We start from the raw sequence: 16,429 nt of genomic DNA on the forward strand, positions 1-16,429 counted from the left end.
CCCGCCGCGGCCCGACCCTCGCGGCCCTGTCCTCCCGCGCCGCGCGCCGCCCGAGGGCCCACCCGGGACCCGGGGAGGGGCTGGAGGCTGGCGGGGGATGGGCGCACCCTCCCGCCCCAGGCGTGCCCGCTGGGTGTGGGTTTGCATCACCGGTTCCCCGCCTTTTTCGCGCGGGGCGAGCGGGCTCCTGAGGACCGCGCGGGAGGGGGCAGAGGCCGTGAGGTCCAGCTTGGGGCCTCTCCGGGAAGGCCGGCCCGGGGTGTGCACCCAGAACCTCCACGGCCCGGCCCCTCGTGCAAGTCCACGTTCCTCATTCTGGCCCCACGCTAGCACCCCCAGGCCGCACCCCTGCTTCCCACTTTGCCCCTGTACTTCAACCCCACCTGGGCTTCCCACTCTTCCCCTCCACCTTTGGCTCATTCGTTGGTTCATTCGTTTATTTGTAAATCTTGAAACAAGCATTTTTCAGGGACTGCTGTGTCCATTCTCATCCCAGTCACTGTGAATACAGGCGTGAACCTGAACCGGTCCCCACCCTCTAGTTGCTCTGGAGGGTTGCCCCAGAGGGAGAATCTGTGTTGGGGGGTGGACAGCCGGAGGGGTGCGGAGAGCTGGTCTCTGGCCCTGGGGAACAGGGAGAGGGGGGAGTGAGGAATGTTCCAGGCAGAGGAAAAGCTTTTAGGTTTTGTAGGTGCTAGTACGGATGGCCAGAATCAAATCGCTGCGCCAGGCCTCCGAGTGACCAGAAATGAGGGTGGGAAGGTGCCAAAGTGGCGAGGAGTTCTAAGCAGGGGATATCAGATTTGCATTTTAGAAGGATTCTAGGCTGGATTGTGGAGAGGAGATTGGAGGTGTGCTGGTTTAAGCAGGAGACAAGGCCTGGGGAGGGGAGGTTGAGTGTTGGGGGAAGGAGACATGATGGTGGGCTAGACTATGGTGGGGGCAGAGGATCTGAGGGCTCTTGAGGGGATAGAAGTCACAGACTGATGATTAACTGGGGGGAGAAGATAAGAATAATACTCAGGTTACCATTTCTTGTAACTGGATAGATGGTGGTTGCTGTACAGTGTGATTGGAAATAAAGATGTTACAAGCAAATTCGGGAAAATAATGGTGAGGCCAACTTTTGACAGGCTGGGATTGTAAACCCTGAGGGATATTCAAGCCTAGGAGGTAGCTGGATTTTAGGATTTGGATTCCAGGAGAGATTATTAACATATGTATGTTAATCAAAGCCACAGAAGGAAGTTAAGATAACCCAGGGAGAGTATATAAAATGAGTTCAGGGGCGCCTGGGTGGCTCAGTGGGCTAAGTGTCAGACTTCAGCTCAGGTCATGATCTAGCTGTTGGTGGGTTCAAACCCCGCGTCGGCTCTGTGCTGACAGCTCAGAGCCTGGAGCCTGCTTTGGATTCTGTGTCTCCCTCTCTCTCTCTCTCTCTGCCCCTCTTCTGTGCACTCTCTCTCTCTTTCTCTCAAAAGTAAAGATTAAAAATTAATTAATTAATTAATTTAAAAAATGAGTTCAGACGGCACACGGGTATGAACCCTAAAGATACCTTAGGGATGACCAGAATGCAGGGGGAAGTGTTTCAAGGTTACTGAGAAAAAGTAAACCAAAGGCTGGAGGGAAACAAAATGTTTCAAGAAGGAGGAAGCAATCAGCAATGTCCACTCAAACAAGGGAAGACGACCACTGATTTGACAAAGAGAAGGTCAACCCCTCCTTGCTCCAGGTCCCACCTCCTGTCCTGGGGGACAAGTCTGACAAAATCAGAAGAGGAGGAGCTAGATTATTTTTCCCCAACATTCTATCATGAACAGCTTAAAACATACAGAAAAGTTGAGTGTGTAATGTGAGGAATACGTACGCCCTCCACCTAGATCCAACTGATGTTGACGCTCTGCTGTATTTGCTTTTTCTAACATCGAGCCATACTGATTTTTGGCTGAACCATGCAACTTGCAGACATCATGGCGGCCCCTCAGCCTTAAATTCTTTTTATTTTTTTAAAAACTTTTTTCTTTCTAATGCTTATTATTTTTTTGAGAGAGAGAGAGCACAAGAGAGACAGAGCGTGAGTGGGGGAGGGGCAGAGGAAGAGAGAGACACAGAATCCGAAGCAGGCTCCAGGCTCCGAGCTGTCAGCACAGAGCCCGACGTGGGGCTCGAACTTACCGACCACGAGATCACAACCTGAGCTGAAGCTGGTCGCTCAGCCGCCTGAGCCACCCAGGCGCCACCTCTTTTCTTTTTTTTAAGTTTATTTATTTACTTTGAGAAAGAGAGTGAGTGGGGGAGGGGCAGAGAGAGGGGGAGCGAGAGAATCCCAAGCGGGCTCTGTGCTGTCAGCCCAGTGCGGGCTCGATCCCACGAACGAGGATGAGATTGTGACCTGAGCCAAAATCAGGAGTCGGACGCCTCCCAGGCGCCCCAGCCCTGAGTTCTAATCAGCATCGAAAGCCAGATTGGAGTGAGTAGAGAAGCAAATAGGAGGTGAATAAATAAAACCCGGAAGATGGGAAATTTGCTTTCAAGAAGTGTGTACAGGGGAGAGAGAGAAAGAGTTGCTGGGGGAGAGAATTCGTTCAAGAAGGTTTGTGTATTTTATTTGTGTTGTTATCTGTCTTCACTGTGAGGGTGGGAGGGGCTGGAACAAGTCTAACTGCTGGTGGGAAGGAGCCAGCAACCCGGAGAGGGAGAGGGCGAGGCTGAAGGGAGCTACGGGGGGGCCTGGGCCGCTGGGTGATGGGAGCACTGCCTGGCTTGGAGGAGGATCACTCTGCCCGGGCGGAGGGGGGCAGGAGGAGAGGAGACACAGATGCCTGGAGCTGCAGGGGATGTTATCTAAGGCCTCTCATTTTCTGTGAGAAGCAAGTGGTAAGGTACGAGCCAGGCCGTGGGTGGGGATTTGAGGCGCGTCAAGGGGGTCTGAAGCCACCTGCTCCTGGCAGGGGAGGGGCGGTACGGACGGAAGGCCAAGGGTGTGAGTGAGAGGGCAGCTGCAGGGATGGACCTGGGGGGCCTGGGCCAGGGAGGGGGGAAGCAGAGGGAAGACCAAGCTGATAGGAAGGCAGGAGTCCGGGACCTGGCTCTGGCTTCGGTCCGAGTGGGGAGCAGGCGTGCAGGATTTCTGAGGAAGAGCGGTTCTGGGGAGGCAGAGGTCCAGACGCGGCCGGAGAGTGGAGGTGAGGAGTGGGTCCCTCACCCCTGTCTGGATCAGCTCCCCTGACCACGGCCCCCCCGCCCCCTGGTGGGAGATCGGGGCGGCTCAGTCCCCAGTCGCTGCCTTCCTCCCCCTCTCAAGTCCTCGTCTCTGAGCAGTGAACGGGAAACCGGAGCCTCCCTGCCTGCCAGTGTCCGGTTACTGAGTCTGGGAGGCGGGCCGTCTGGTAACAGGGACAGGCGTCCCCAGCTCCCTGGTCAGCTGGGTCTCATCTCGGAGCAGGACCTGGTGTCCGATGCAGCGATTCCTGCAGCTCCCGGGGGCCGTGGTGAGGCCGGGGGGCCGGGGGGCCTGCGGAGCTGACCGGGAGGCTGCCAGCCCTGTGCTGGGCCCCGAAGGCGGCCCCCCACCCTGGTACCAGGCCTTGCAGCCTGAGGAGCTTCGGTGGCTGCAGGCCCCGGAGGAAGACACGGCCCCAGAAGCGCCTCTGGAAGGGTCTTGCCCGGAGCCTGGCCGGAGCGAGAGCCAGAGCCAGAGCCAGAGCCAGCCGCTAAGGTACAGAGGAACTCCCAGCGACCCTCACCCCGACGCCCGGAAGGCCAGAGGCCAGGCTGAGTCCTTCGGGTCCCACCTGCTCCGGAGGAGGACCGGGCCGGCGTTGGGGTCCAGGCTGGAGGGGGTGACAGGGGCACCGGGTGGGGGCTGAGGGTACGAGGGGGGCGAACTTAACTTAAGGGAGCTGCGGGCTCTCTGGGGAGGAGGATAATGAAATGTTTGAGGGTCCAGGGCCACCTTGACTTTGCCCGAGGTCCTGGCTCCAGTGGGCTCTGAGTGGGGTTTGGAGACTGGCTAAGGCACAGGGCTTGGCCAGCCTCCCCCGTCGAGTGGGCTGGGACCCGACTCGTGTGGTGAGGAGAGGGACGTGGTATCGGGGGAGGTGGGCCTGTCTGGCCTCCATGCCATGTTCTCCCCCCTGACTGGCTCTGGCCATCCTCCCCGCCCCCCCAGAGTCCCTCAGGCCAGGCTGGGGGGTCAGGTGGGAGCGATTGCGGTGTAAGGGGATCTGACCGCGGGAGGCTAAGGTTTCGGGGCTTTAGAGCATTGCCCTGTATCTCCCGCTTCCTCTTCCTCTTGGGCACACAAGCTGGTGGAGACACGGGACCCGGGGCGGTCACATCCCAGGAGGGAGCTGCTCCGTTAACGGGCATTTGACAATCCAGCCTGGGCTGTGCGTGCTGCGTACCCACAGTCCCTCCACCCCTGGTCCCCCTCTGCCCGGGGCCCTGGGGTGTATGCGCTAGGCTGGGAGGGTGGGGGTAGCGTGGGCGCCCCCGGGCCGGCCCCGGGGTGTGTGCGTTTGACACAGGCCTGTGGCATTTCTGGGAGCGGTGAGGACGCCCAGGTGTGAGCAAGTCTGCTTTAGAGAACACCCGGAGTCAAAAAGGACCGGGCAGACTCCCGCCGCTCCCCGTGAGGTCACCCCAGGCTGACCCCAGGCTGATCCCTCAGAAGGAGGTCGGAGGATCCACGAGGCTGCATATGCATTGGATCCTAGCAGCCTACACTCATCCTCCAGAATCGCAAATAGGAGTCCCCTAGACACTGGGGAATGAGACCGAGTGACAGCTCTGTCCAGAGGGTGTATGTGTACGTGGTGTGTGTTGGGGGGGGGTGCTCGTGCAGGGTGTACATGTCTAGATGAAGGCGTGGGGGGCTGTGGAGAGGACTTGTTGGCGATGTGTGTGTGTTTGCGGGTGTCTGTAGGGATGTGTAGTTGAGGTGTGTGTTGATGGCTGTGTGGGTTTATGTGGACAGTGTCTGAATATATGGTGTATGTGTCTGTGTGTGTTTCTCTGGAGGTTGTGGGCGTGTGTCTGCAGGGGCTTTTTTGTGGGTGTGTGTGGGTTTACGTACAAATCCTATGTGCCCGGGAGGTGCAGGCGTGTCCGGGGGTGTGTGGGTGTGTCTGTGGGGGTGCAGGTGTCCCTGTGGGGGTGTGGGGGTGTCTGCGGGGGAGATACGGGAGTGTGTGGATGGTGCTGGCGTTTGGTGGGGATGTTGGGGTGTGTCGGTGTCCCTGAGTGTGAGTTGACTGTGAGGTGTGTGCGTAGGGGCACCTGGCAGTGGTGTGTGTCGTAGCCCGGGGGTGGTGGTGCCCGGCTTTCATTCTTCCTGCAGCCCCAGTGCCGCCCAGGCCCGGCTGACCGGTCTGTACCTCTTTCCATAGACAGTTCCCCCCGCCCACCCTGCCCTGTCCTGAGCTCCGCCCCTTAGGAACTGGCCACCGGCTGGGTGTTGGGCAGAGTGACGGGGCCCCGGCTCGGCCATGGGAAAGTATCCTCTGATTTTGCGGGCATCTCCCAAGTGATCAGCATGACCGGGGCTGGACATCCTTCTGCCCTCATCTAACAGCTAGCACGTCCGCTGTGTTCCAGAAGGCATCATCTTTCTGCTTTGCTTTCCATCAAAAAATCTGTTCGGGCAGGACGCTTTCTAAAACCCTTGGAACCTCCGTTTCTTAGCAGCCCTTCCATCCCTTCCGAGTGTGTGTTAGGCACTCAGGCATCTGCAAAATGCAGCCCTAGGAATAGGCGTGTGCCGTTCCGCGTTCTCCTCCTCTTAGCCTCTGCCGCTTGCTCGTCTCTCCACGTCAGCCACACAGTCACGTTTGCCTCTGTGACTCTCGTCACGCTCTTCCCTGCTGACACTGCTCCTTCCGATTTCTGGCCGTCTGTTGTTTCTAAATGTTTCGCTGCCTTTTTCTTTTTCTTTTTTTTTTTAATTTTTAACGTTTATTCATTTTTGAGAGACAGAGAGAGACAGAGTGTGAGTGGGGGAGGGGTGGAGAGAGAGGGAGACACAGAATCCGAAGCGGGCTCCAGGCTGCAAGCTGTCAGCCCAGAGCCCGACGTGGGGCTCGAACCCACAAACCGTGAGATCATGACCTGAGCCAAATTTGGGCGCTTAACTGACAGAGCCACCTGGGCGCCCCTAAACGTTTCACTACCTTTCAATTTCTACCGTCAGTGATACCTTTCTAGACTGGGTTCTCCTGCCTGGGCCAAAAGTTGTGGGTTATCCGAGTATCATCTGGGAAATGGGAGAACCGTGCAGGACTGCACACACAGCTGCTCACCACATTTTGGAACTGTCTTGGCAACACATGAGTGTATCCCTTGTCCCACAGCTCTCTGGGCTGCGGATAGACACATTTTTCCACGGGCTCATTCACAGTTCTCTGTTCACTTCTTTGACCACCAGCCCCTGCACCTCTGAGTATGGTTGGGCAGGTTGTTCATTGCACAAGGGCACCTGGCCGAGGAATAGCAGACTATACTCCGCTCACTGAATGGGGAGCAACAGCTCAGGGCTGTGTCCACCTGGAGGGACAAGCAGATGGTGGATGTGCTTGCAGCAGCCCTGACAGCAAATGCTAGAAACAGATCTTAAATCGATAGCAGTACTTAATTTTGAATATTGAACTTGTATTTGCCACATCCCAAATAATGTCCTCTCTGTTGCTATTATAGGCTGGATTGTGTCCCCTTCAAATTCCTATGTTGAAGTCTTAACCCCCACTGCTTCAGAATGTGACTATTTTGAGTAGGGGTCTTTAAAGCGGTGGTTATGTTAAAATGAAGTCATTAGGGTGGGCCCCAATCCTAATCCAATCTGGTGTCCTTGTAAGAAGAGGAAATTCGGACACGGGGACACCCGGAGGGGAGACCATGTGAAGATACAGGAAGCTAGGGGTGCCCGGGTGGCTCAGTCGGTTGAGCGTCTGACTTCAGCTCCCGTCATGATCTCATGGTCTGTGAGTTCGAGCCCCCGGTCGGGCTCTGTGCTGACAGCTCAGGGCCTGCAACCTGCTTTAGGTTCTGTGTCTCCCCCTCTCCTTGCCCCTCCCCTGCTGGTGCTCTGTCTCTGTCTCTCTGTCAAAAATGAATAAGCATTTAAAAAAAATTTTAAGATACAGGAAGACAGTCATCTGTGAGGCCAGGAGAGAGGCCTCGGAAGAAACCATGCCTCCTGACACCGCCTCAGACTTCTAGTCTCCAAAATTGTGTGAAAATAATATAGGTCGTTTAAGCCTTCCAGTCTGTGGTACTTTGTTACGGCAGCCCTAGGGAACAAATACAGTCGCCTTATTTGCTTTCATTTTTATTTTATTTTATTTTTTTTAGTTTTATATACCAAAGTTAAAATAAAATTGAACCCAGCCATCTGGTTACTGATAACTTTATGACCTTGAATGTAAAAATGTCCCCTTTATAACTTATATATTTAAAAATAATGTCACTAAACAGGGTGCTTGGGGGCTCAGTCGGTTAAGCGTCCGACTTCAGCTCAGGTCATGATCTCACAGTTTGTGGGTTCGAGCCCCGCGTTGGGCTGTGTGCTGACAGCTCGGAGCCTGGAGCCTGCTTTGGATTCTGAGTCTCCCTCTCTCTCTGCCCCTCCCCCGCTCGTGCTCACTCTCTCTCTCTCTCTCTCTCTCTCAAAAATAAATAAACATTAAAAAAAATAACCGGTGCAGGGTTTATTTAGGTGTGAGATGCATGTACAAGTTAAAATCTTTGCTGCATAGCAGTTGTCCCAGCGGTGTTTATTTACAGGAAAAAATGGTTCTCCCTTCCATTGGTGAGTTCTTGTTCCTCATGTATCCATTTAGATCCATTTGTGAACTTGTCCCATATGACCTTTGACTTTCTATCTTTTAACCTGGTACCACGGGGCTTTTGGTCACTGTCATGTTGTTTTGTATTTTGAATTTCAGGAGGGTGTGTTGTCTGTCACTGTGGCCTTGTTCTCTTCTTTCCCCAAACTATTCTTTGGGGTTTTTGCTGCCATTTGAGGAGGTTTGACCAAGTGCCTTCACTGAAATTTCAATGGACATTGCATGAAATTTGTGTATCGGCCTGAGGATTACCTGTATTCCCTTCAGCCACGTGCAAGGGGACATTTGTTCAGATCTTCATTTATTTCTCCCATTAGGGTTTCTTCACTTCCTGTAATCACTGTTGAATGTTAAGTGACGGGTCTGGCTTTTGTTGGGAGACCATCTCAACAGATTCTGGAGTGACCGGGACCCGTCCAGTCCAGTCCTGGAGTCGGGGCCTGGGAACACACTCGTGGGGCAAGGCAAGGGCACCCTGCTGTTGTTCTGACACCGCCTCCTTTGCACTGGCTCCAGATCCTTCCCATCTACCCAACTGGCCATTCTCTGGGCGGAGTCCACACCTTTCCCACCCCAAACCCTTCCTCTTGTCTTCTGGCTCTGGGTCACTGGCTGTATGGGTGTCCTAGGGCCTGCTGTAACAAAGTACTGCCAAGTGCATGGTTTAGAACAACAAAACTTTACGGTCTCACAGATCTGGAGGCCGGAAGTCCGAAATCAAGGTGCCTGCAGGGCCGTGCTCCCTCTGAAACCTGTAGGAGGATCCTTCCTCGCCCCTTCCTAGCTTCTGGTAGTTTCCTGGCAATCTTTCATGGATCACTCCAATGCTCCGTCTTCACATGGCATTCTCCCTGCGTCTCTGTCTCTTCACGTGGCTGTCTTCTTACCAGAACACCCGACAGACGGGATTAGGGGCCCTCCCTACCCCAGTGTGACGTCATCCTAACGAATTACAACTGCAGCGACCCTATTTCCAAATAGGGTCACATTCTGGAGTCCTAGCGGTTAGGACTTCGATATATCTTTTTTGAGGAGGACCCAGTTCAACCCATACCACAGGCTGGCCCGCATTTCTCCTGACCCCAAGTCCCCTGCCCGTGTCCCTTCTTTCTGCCTGTATCCTCCCGGTGGATACCCCCAGCCCCACCCTCGTACCCTCCGCTGACCCCCTGTGCCTTCCCCACCCCCAGGCATGATGACCTGAAGGAGATGTTGGACACCAACAAAGATTCCCTCAAGCTGGAGGCCATGAAGACGATCGTGGCTGTGAGTGGGGGAAGGGGCCTCCCTGGTCTGCGGGAGGGGTCGAAGAGCAGCCCTTCTTGGCTCCCGGTGGACTTTCTCCTAATAAGTGTGGGCCTCCTCCCTTCTCCCCCTACTGCGACCCCCCCCCCCCCCCCCCCCCCGCGCGGGCGGGGAACGCCCCCCCCCCACCTCTTTCCGGCCGTGGTGAAGAACGTGGCCTGTAAGAACATAGAGGTAGGCAGCGCGGGGTGAGGGGGCTCGCGTGCCCACCCCCACCGGGAGTAAGCGCCAGCCGGTTGGGGTGAGGAAAGGCACCACCCGGCCCCCGGGGGCCCGACTTGCTCGGGATGCCCTCGGCTCAGGAGAAGACCCTGTTTCTGCGTCCCCCAAGCAGACGTAGATCCGAGTGAAGGACCCCGGGGCGCACTTGGGACCACAGCTGGCCAGGCGGTGACGTCTCATTGGGTGGGGGCGGCAGTCCTGCTGAGAAGCCCTTCTGCTCCCAGGTGAAGAAGCTGGTCTACGTGTACCTGGTGCGCTACGCCGAAGAACAACAAGACCTGGCCCTGCTGTCTATCTCCACCTTCCAGCGCGGCCTGAAGGTCAGTTCGCGCCCCGGGCCGGGTCTCGCGGGCGCCACGTTGGAGGGGCCCCCCAGGGAGAGGCCTGTGCGTGGGGGACGGTCTTGGAGGCCCTTTCCTGTCCGCCTAGACTTGGGAGGGTCAGAGTCAGACAAGAGGACCGATGCTGCTGTGGTGTTAAGTGTTGGGGCGGTGGGGGGGGGGGGCCCCCAAGCCAACGGCCAGGAAAGAACTCTTGAGACGTCTTTGGTGCAAAAAGGTGATTTTATGAACGCACGGGGACAGGACTCGTGGGCAGAAAGAGCTGCACTGGGGCTGTGAGGAGACACTGGTTACATACTAAGAAGTTGGGGGGGGGTGTTAAGGTGTTAAGGAAAGAGGGAGGTTTCCAAACGGACTTCCCTACGCTAAAGAGGACTCTTCAGATACTGGAGGCCTTGCTATTGTTGAGCTGAAGTTATTTTTCCCTCTAGCAAAGCATTTACATTAAGACAGAAGGGAGTTCCTGCAGGAATGTTCTACTCTGCCTGCCTCGAGTATTTGTCAGTGGGCTGCAGGTTGTAAAGAAATTTAATTTTATTGGGGCTCCTGGGTGGCTCAGTCCGGCAAGCATCTGACTTCGGTTCAGGGCATGACCTCACGGTTCCGGGAGTTCGAGCCCCGCATCGGGTGAACACGAGCCCCACTTTGGGTAGAAACAGAGGCCTGCTTCTCTCTCTTTCTCTCTCCAAAAAAATTTAATTTTAATCTACATTTTCTTCTTGTCTTTGTTTCCCCCATCACCATGGAGGGGAGGGTGATGTTAGGGCTCCAGGAAATTGAGTCTATAGGATTCTGGAGACTGCCCTTTTTTTCTTATAAATCATTAAGACAGTTGCAGACTGATGGAGACCCACGTCCCGCAGGACCGTGACCGCCATCAGTTAGCTATTTGTTTTTCCCTTTCCTGTGTCCTCGGGCAGCCAGGAATGTCTGAGGAGTGTCACACGTGTCCCACCTGGTGGGGAGGGGGATGGCTAGCTCTAGCTCGTGCTTTGCTCTCAGCTTGCCTTTGGCTCCCTCATTAGTGGGACCCCCAGAGGGTGGAGGCCAGCTCAGAAGGGGCTTGAGAGATGAGGTGGCTGCCCAGAGACCGTGTCTCTCCTCCTCTGAGGAGCCTGTGATAATGGCCACCTCAAACATAAACCACTTGCGTGCGTCCCTGAGAGCAGAGAGCCCTGGGTCTTGCCCCCTTTGGTGTGAAGGAATCGTGGTCCACAACCCGGCAGAAGTCGACGTCCTTCAGACAGGGTTCTGGGCAGGGGACAACTGACCTGGGTTCCTCATCTCCGTGTGTCACAGCCTTGGCACTAGGAGGTTCACCAAGTCTGGGTTTCTGTGGAGAACGATGACTTTGGAACTTGGGGAGGACAGAAGGGTTTACTGAAAATAAATGAGCTCTGTGGAGAGGAAGACAACAAGATTCACCCTGCGGGAGAGGTTGGGTTCGAAGGTCAGCGCAGACGCCATAACACCCGGCTGCCCGTTTTCAGTGAGTTCAGTACAGCGGATTATTCCTCTAGAGTTGAAACAGGTGATGAGTCTTCCGTTTGGCACCGGAAGTAGCTGACTTGTGTTAGATGCCCCAGTGTCTGCAAAACACCGACTTTGAAAGACTGTTGTCAGTCTGTTGTACTGAAAGGCTTTTTGGAGCATGTCGAAATTGAAATCACTTAAGGGAAGGGGCAGGAAGATTTAAGTCCTTTAAATCTTTTTTTTTTTTTTTTAAGTTTATAGATTTCTTTTGAGAGAGACAGAGACAGCGTGAGTGGGGGAGGGGCAGAGAAACAGGGAGAGACAGAATCCGAAGCAGGCTCTGCCCTGTCAGCACAGAGCCTGATGTGGGGCTCGAACTCACCAAATCGTGAGATCATGACCTGAGCCGAAACCGAGATTGGACGCTTAACCGACTGAGCCACCCAGGCGCCCCTCAAGTCCTTTAGAATAGAGTGGGGGCTGAATCCCTTCTCACTATTTCAGCTGAATATCCTCACCTTTTGTTTTGCATATTAAACGTATGCTTGATGGTCTCCACTGTGTGCCCTTCTGGTCTGTATATGTCAAGGATACAGAAGCCAATATCACTGCCAGATGTCAGATGTCAACCACTAACTCCCCTCCCTAGACTTTCCACATATTTGGTTCACATTCCTGTGAGAGTGTCTCTGAAAGGTCCAGCTCAGCTTTTCATGTCCAGCTGGTTCTGTGGGTTGCTGAGCAGGGGGGAGGATTGACTGCCCCCCTGGGTTACTGTGCTTGCTATATGGCGAGCAGGAGAGGCTGACAAGGTCTGCTTCTCTGAGGTGGGGTAGGAAGCGCAGGCACTTGAATATACCCATCATTCATTTGGCAATACCGGGGTCTCTTTAGACCACACGTGGTGCTATGTTAACTTTTAAAGTCAAAACCACGGGCTCAATCCATTGATCTGTCTAGATTGGCAAGTAATCTTTTGGTTTGAATCAGGGTTAAATCATTTTGGAAGAACCATTCTGGAATTAAAAAAAAATTTTTTTTTAATGTTTATTTATTTTTGAGACAGAGAGAGACAGAGCATGAGTAAGGGAGGGGTAGAGAGAGAGGGAGACACAGAATCTGAAACAGGCTGCAGGCTCTGAGCTGTCAGCACAGAGCCTGATGTGGGGCTCGAACCCACAAACTACGAGATCATGACCTGAGCTGAAGTCGGATGCTCAACCAACTGAGCCACTCAGGCGCCCCCCATTCTGGAATTTTTGGCACAGGTTTTACATTTAGCTGTAGTTTCTACAGTCTGCCCCTGAATTTCCCCTTTGAGAAAACCAGAGGGGCACCTGGGTGGCTCAGCCCATTAAGCGTCCGACTTCGGCTCAGGTCATGATCTCATGGTCCGTGGGTTCAAGCCCCACGTCGGGCTCTGTGGTGACAGCTTGGAGCCTGGAGCCTGCTTCGGATTTTGTGTCTCCCTCTCTTTCTGTTCCTCCCCTGCTCGTGCTCTGTTCCTCCTCTGCTTGTGCCCACTGAGCCCATTCAATGAAATGATTTTTCTAGAACAGTGGTCAGCAAACTTTTTCTGTATCCTGCCAGAGAGTAATGTAGACTTTTTAGGGCCATACAGCCTCAATCTTGCAACACTCAACTTTGCCCTTGAAGTGTGTAAGAAGCCATAAATGAGTGGGCATGGCCAGCTTCCAATGAATCTTTATTTTTAAAAAAGGCAGAAGACAGATTTGGCCTGAGGGCTGTAGTATGCCAACCTTTGCTCTAGAACATGACCCTCTGACAGATCATCTCCAGTGATAGAGACGTCACCCCTTCATAAGGCAACTCGCCCCATTTTTAGACACTACAACTTTTTTTAAACATTATATCGTGTCAAAACCGCCAGAGCTATAATTTTTTTAAATTTATTTCAGACTCACAAAAGGCACAAAGAATAATAAAGTGAATATCTGTATACCCAGCATAAGAAATGAAACATTTATCAACAGCCAAAGCCCCCTATGTATCTTCTGTTTCTAATTCATGTGTATGTATTTATTCTTTTAAGGTTTATTTACACATTTGTAAATAATATACAATATTGTTTTGTAAATGGTATCATATGATAGATGTGTTCCTCTAAAACTCATTTTCTTTCTGTTGTTGTTAATGATTTTGGGCTCTCCTGCACATTAGAACCATTCATTTCCATCCACTTTTCTCCCTTCTTTTTATCAAGCCAGCCTGAGACTGTTTTCTTAGCAGCCCACTAATGTGGTTGGCTCAATTCAGACAAACCTCCAGTGAGCAGTCAGATAATCTAGGTCTCCCTACATCCTGTCTTTATGCAGTTGGTCCCTGGAATCCCTTATGAAGCCCTATTATATTTCATTTTATTGGTTTAGCATAACATCCAATTTGGGGTGATTCTAAATCTTAATTTTGTCCTCCTGATTTTGTGTCTTCCAACATGTTGATAGATTGTACAGACCAGGGCATCAGATTGTGAGTCCCCTGGCATATCATGTTTCCAGGTTGACACCGATTTGTTAATCAACCTTCCCCAAGCACAACGTTTTACCAAGTTGTGGATCCATCTAATTATACAGTCAGCTGGCACTTTCTTATCTTGTTAGAAAGGATCTTATTCAATAGCAGAAAAATTTCTTAACCCCTTTCATGTGTAAAGGGCTGTGGTGATACAGAGACAAAATAGATATGAATTCTGCTCTTAAAATGATTATATATTAAGTAAAACAAAAGGCCTGCATCAAAATGGCAATCTAGGCAATGCTAGGAGGCTCCCCCCAATGCCTTGCTGAAATCGACATACACAGTGTTAATATCGACCAGCCTAGTTACCCTATCAAAAAGGAAAAAAGAATTTTTTCTAGTAGCCTCCTGTGAATCCATAATCATTTCCAAATAAAAGGGGGGGGAGAAAAAGAAATACAGGTTATAGCAGTGGATATGGTATGATTTGACTCTAAGAAAATACAGACTCCTGCCTTTTAAATACGTGCTTCTAAACCATGTGTTTAAAAATCAACTCTAGAATCTTGACAGGGGTTACCATCATCTTCCCCTGTCATTTTGTGGATCTTCTCTTTCTCCATTTTAGAACATCAGTGAAGCGTCTGCTCTTTAGTGTCCAGTTACCTCTCCTGTTGCCCAGCATTCTGTGAGATTCACAGCAGGGCGCCTTGGGGGGCTCAGGTGGTTAAGCTCCGACTAAAGTTCACGATCTCGAGGTTTGTGGGTTCAAGCCCCGCGTTGGGCTCTGTGCTGACAGCTCGGAGCCTGGAGCCTGCTTCGGATTCTGTGTCTCCCTCTCTCTCTGCCCCTCCCCCACTCATGCTCTGTCTCTCTCTCTCTCTCTCTCTCTCTCTCTCTCAAAAATAAATATTAAACAAATTTTTTTAATTAAAAAAAAAAGATTCACAGCAATTTACAGCTACTGCTGCCCCTCGTGCACGATTACAATACACTGTGTCTAACGCTCTTCTCAGGTGTGGATTGGAAGCATAGGAACAAAGAGAAGGGGCCTACACACCTATTCTGTTTTAAACACTGGAGGAAGAGGAAGAAGATCAACTTTTGGGAGGTTGCTGGGAGAAGGGAGTGTTAACCAACTCTTTGGAAGGCAGGCCAGCTTGCATTTGCTGGCAGTCAGCTCTTGCATCAGCACAAAGACCCCCCCCCCCATCCCCACCCCCACGCAGGGACCAGGAGGTGTTTCAGGAACTTTAGGTATTCCAAAAGATTCTTACCCTTCCCGAAAGTGAAGCAACCCATCGCCCTAACTGTTCGGGCGTCAGATGTCTGCAACAGGGGCCAACAGTTCCCTCAAGTAGTACCCCCCTCCCACCCCGGGTACCTAGCAGGGACACATCACTCAGGGAGTCAGGGAGGCAAGAACGGGTGGTAGGTAGCTAGGGACAGTGAGTTCCACAGGTGTGGCCTTTCCATCAGGCCATTGTGCCCTCTCATGGCTCTGCCTCCACCTCTGCCCTTAGGACCCCAACCAGCTGATTCGGGCCAGTGCCCTCCGCGTCCTGTCTAGCATCCGGGTGCCCATCATTGTGCCCATCATGATGCTGGCCATCAAGGAAGCTGCATCGGACATGTCACCCTATGTACGGAAAACAGCTGCTCATGCCATCCCTAAACTCTACAGGTACGCCCCAGCCGCTCCCCTAGCTCCTCAGGGGAGTGTTTCCCAACCCCGGGCCCACCCCTGGCCTCTCCCAAGCCTTGCAGATTGCCCCTTTTTTGTACTCAGATGGTTGAAGATGGTTTGGGGAAGTGAGAGAGATGGAGAACTGCGGTGGTGGCAGCTCACACTTCTTAACGAACGGGGTTGGGGTAGGGGAGGTGACCACAGTTTGGGCAAATATTACGAAGGTGGGAGGTGGGGGGGGGGGGGCAAATCCCTCTTAGCAGTTTCTCCCACAGTTTGGATTCGGACCAGAAGGACCAGCTGATCGAGGTCATTGAGAAACTTCTGGCCGACAAGACCACGGTGTGTACACGGGCGCACAGGGATGGGTGGTGGAGAGGAGACGGGGCAAGCGCTCTCTGCCTTTCCGGCTCACCCTCTTGCCACCGACCGTTCCCCAGCTGGTGGCGGGCAGTGTGGTGATGGCCTTCGAGGAGGTCTGCCCCGAGCGCATCGACCTGATACACAAGAACTACCGGAAGCTCTGTAACCTGCTCATCGACGTGGAGGAGTGGGGGCAGGTGGTCATCATCAGCATGCTCACCCGCTACGCGCGCACGCAGTTCCTGAGCCCCACCCAGAACGTGAGTGGGCCCGGGGCCGGGCCTCGCTGTGGCAGCGTGCGTAGGAGGGCGGCCGGGAGGAGGTTTCCCCCCGACACCCCCTCCCCCTGTCCCCGCCTGCAGGAATCTCTGCTGGAGGAGAACCCGGAGAAAGCCTTCTACGGCTCGGAAGAGGACGAGGCCAAGGGCCCGGGCTCGGAGGAGGCGGCCACCGCTGCGCTGCCCGCCCGCAAGCCCTACGTCATGGACCCCGACCACCGGCTGCTGCTGCGCAACACGAAGCCGCTGCTGCAGAGCCGCAGCGCCGCCGTGGTCATGGCGGTGGCCCAGCTCTACTTCCATCTGGCGCCCAAGGCGGAGGTGGGCGTCATCGCCAAGGCGCTAGTGCGACTGCTGCGCAGCCACAGGTGCGCGTCCCGCCCCGCCCCGCCCCTCCGACGCTGTGAGCTGACTCACCCGGCCTCGCCTCGCCCACCC

The 16,429-nt window shown here is 53.7% G+C and overlaps 1 protein-coding gene across 3 annotated transcripts in view; it reads left to right on the plus strand.

Moving 5' to 3' along the window:
• Nucleotides 1–16,429, plus strand: part of AP3B2 (adaptor related protein complex 3 subunit beta 2) — a 34,513-nt gene that overhangs the window by 781 nt on the left and 17,303 nt on the right. The window contains exons 1-8 of one of the 3 annotated variants that reach the window (XM_040493530.1): nt 2,734–2,885; nt 9,035–9,114; nt 9,253–9,323; nt 9,596–9,691; nt 15,187–15,347; nt 15,626–15,692; nt 15,791–15,973; nt 16,076–16,359. In XM_040493530.1, the coding sequence (XP_040349464.1) occupies nt 2,749–2,885; nt 9,035–9,114; nt 9,253–9,323; nt 9,596–9,691; nt 15,187–15,347; nt 15,626–15,692; nt 15,791–15,973; nt 16,076–16,359 (1,079 nt within the window). In that variant the 5' untranslated portion in view covers nt 2,734–2,748. Of the gene's footprint in view, nt 1–2,733; nt 2,886–3,446; nt 3,722–9,034; nt 9,115–9,252; nt 9,324–9,595; nt 9,692–15,186; nt 15,348–15,625; nt 15,693–15,790; nt 15,974–16,075; nt 16,360–16,429 lie in introns of those variants that run through there. The other 2 variants (XM_040493529.1, XM_040493531.1) reach the window with 2 other exon arrangements.

This window comes from Herpailurus yagouaroundi, unplaced genomic scaffold (genome assembly GCF_014898765.1).
Source record: "Herpailurus yagouaroundi ecotype Mexico unplaced genomic scaffold, PumYag 185, whole genome shotgun sequence".
In the NCBI taxonomy this organism is placed as follows: Eukaryota; Metazoa; Chordata; class Mammalia; order Carnivora; family Felidae; genus Herpailurus; species Herpailurus yagouaroundi.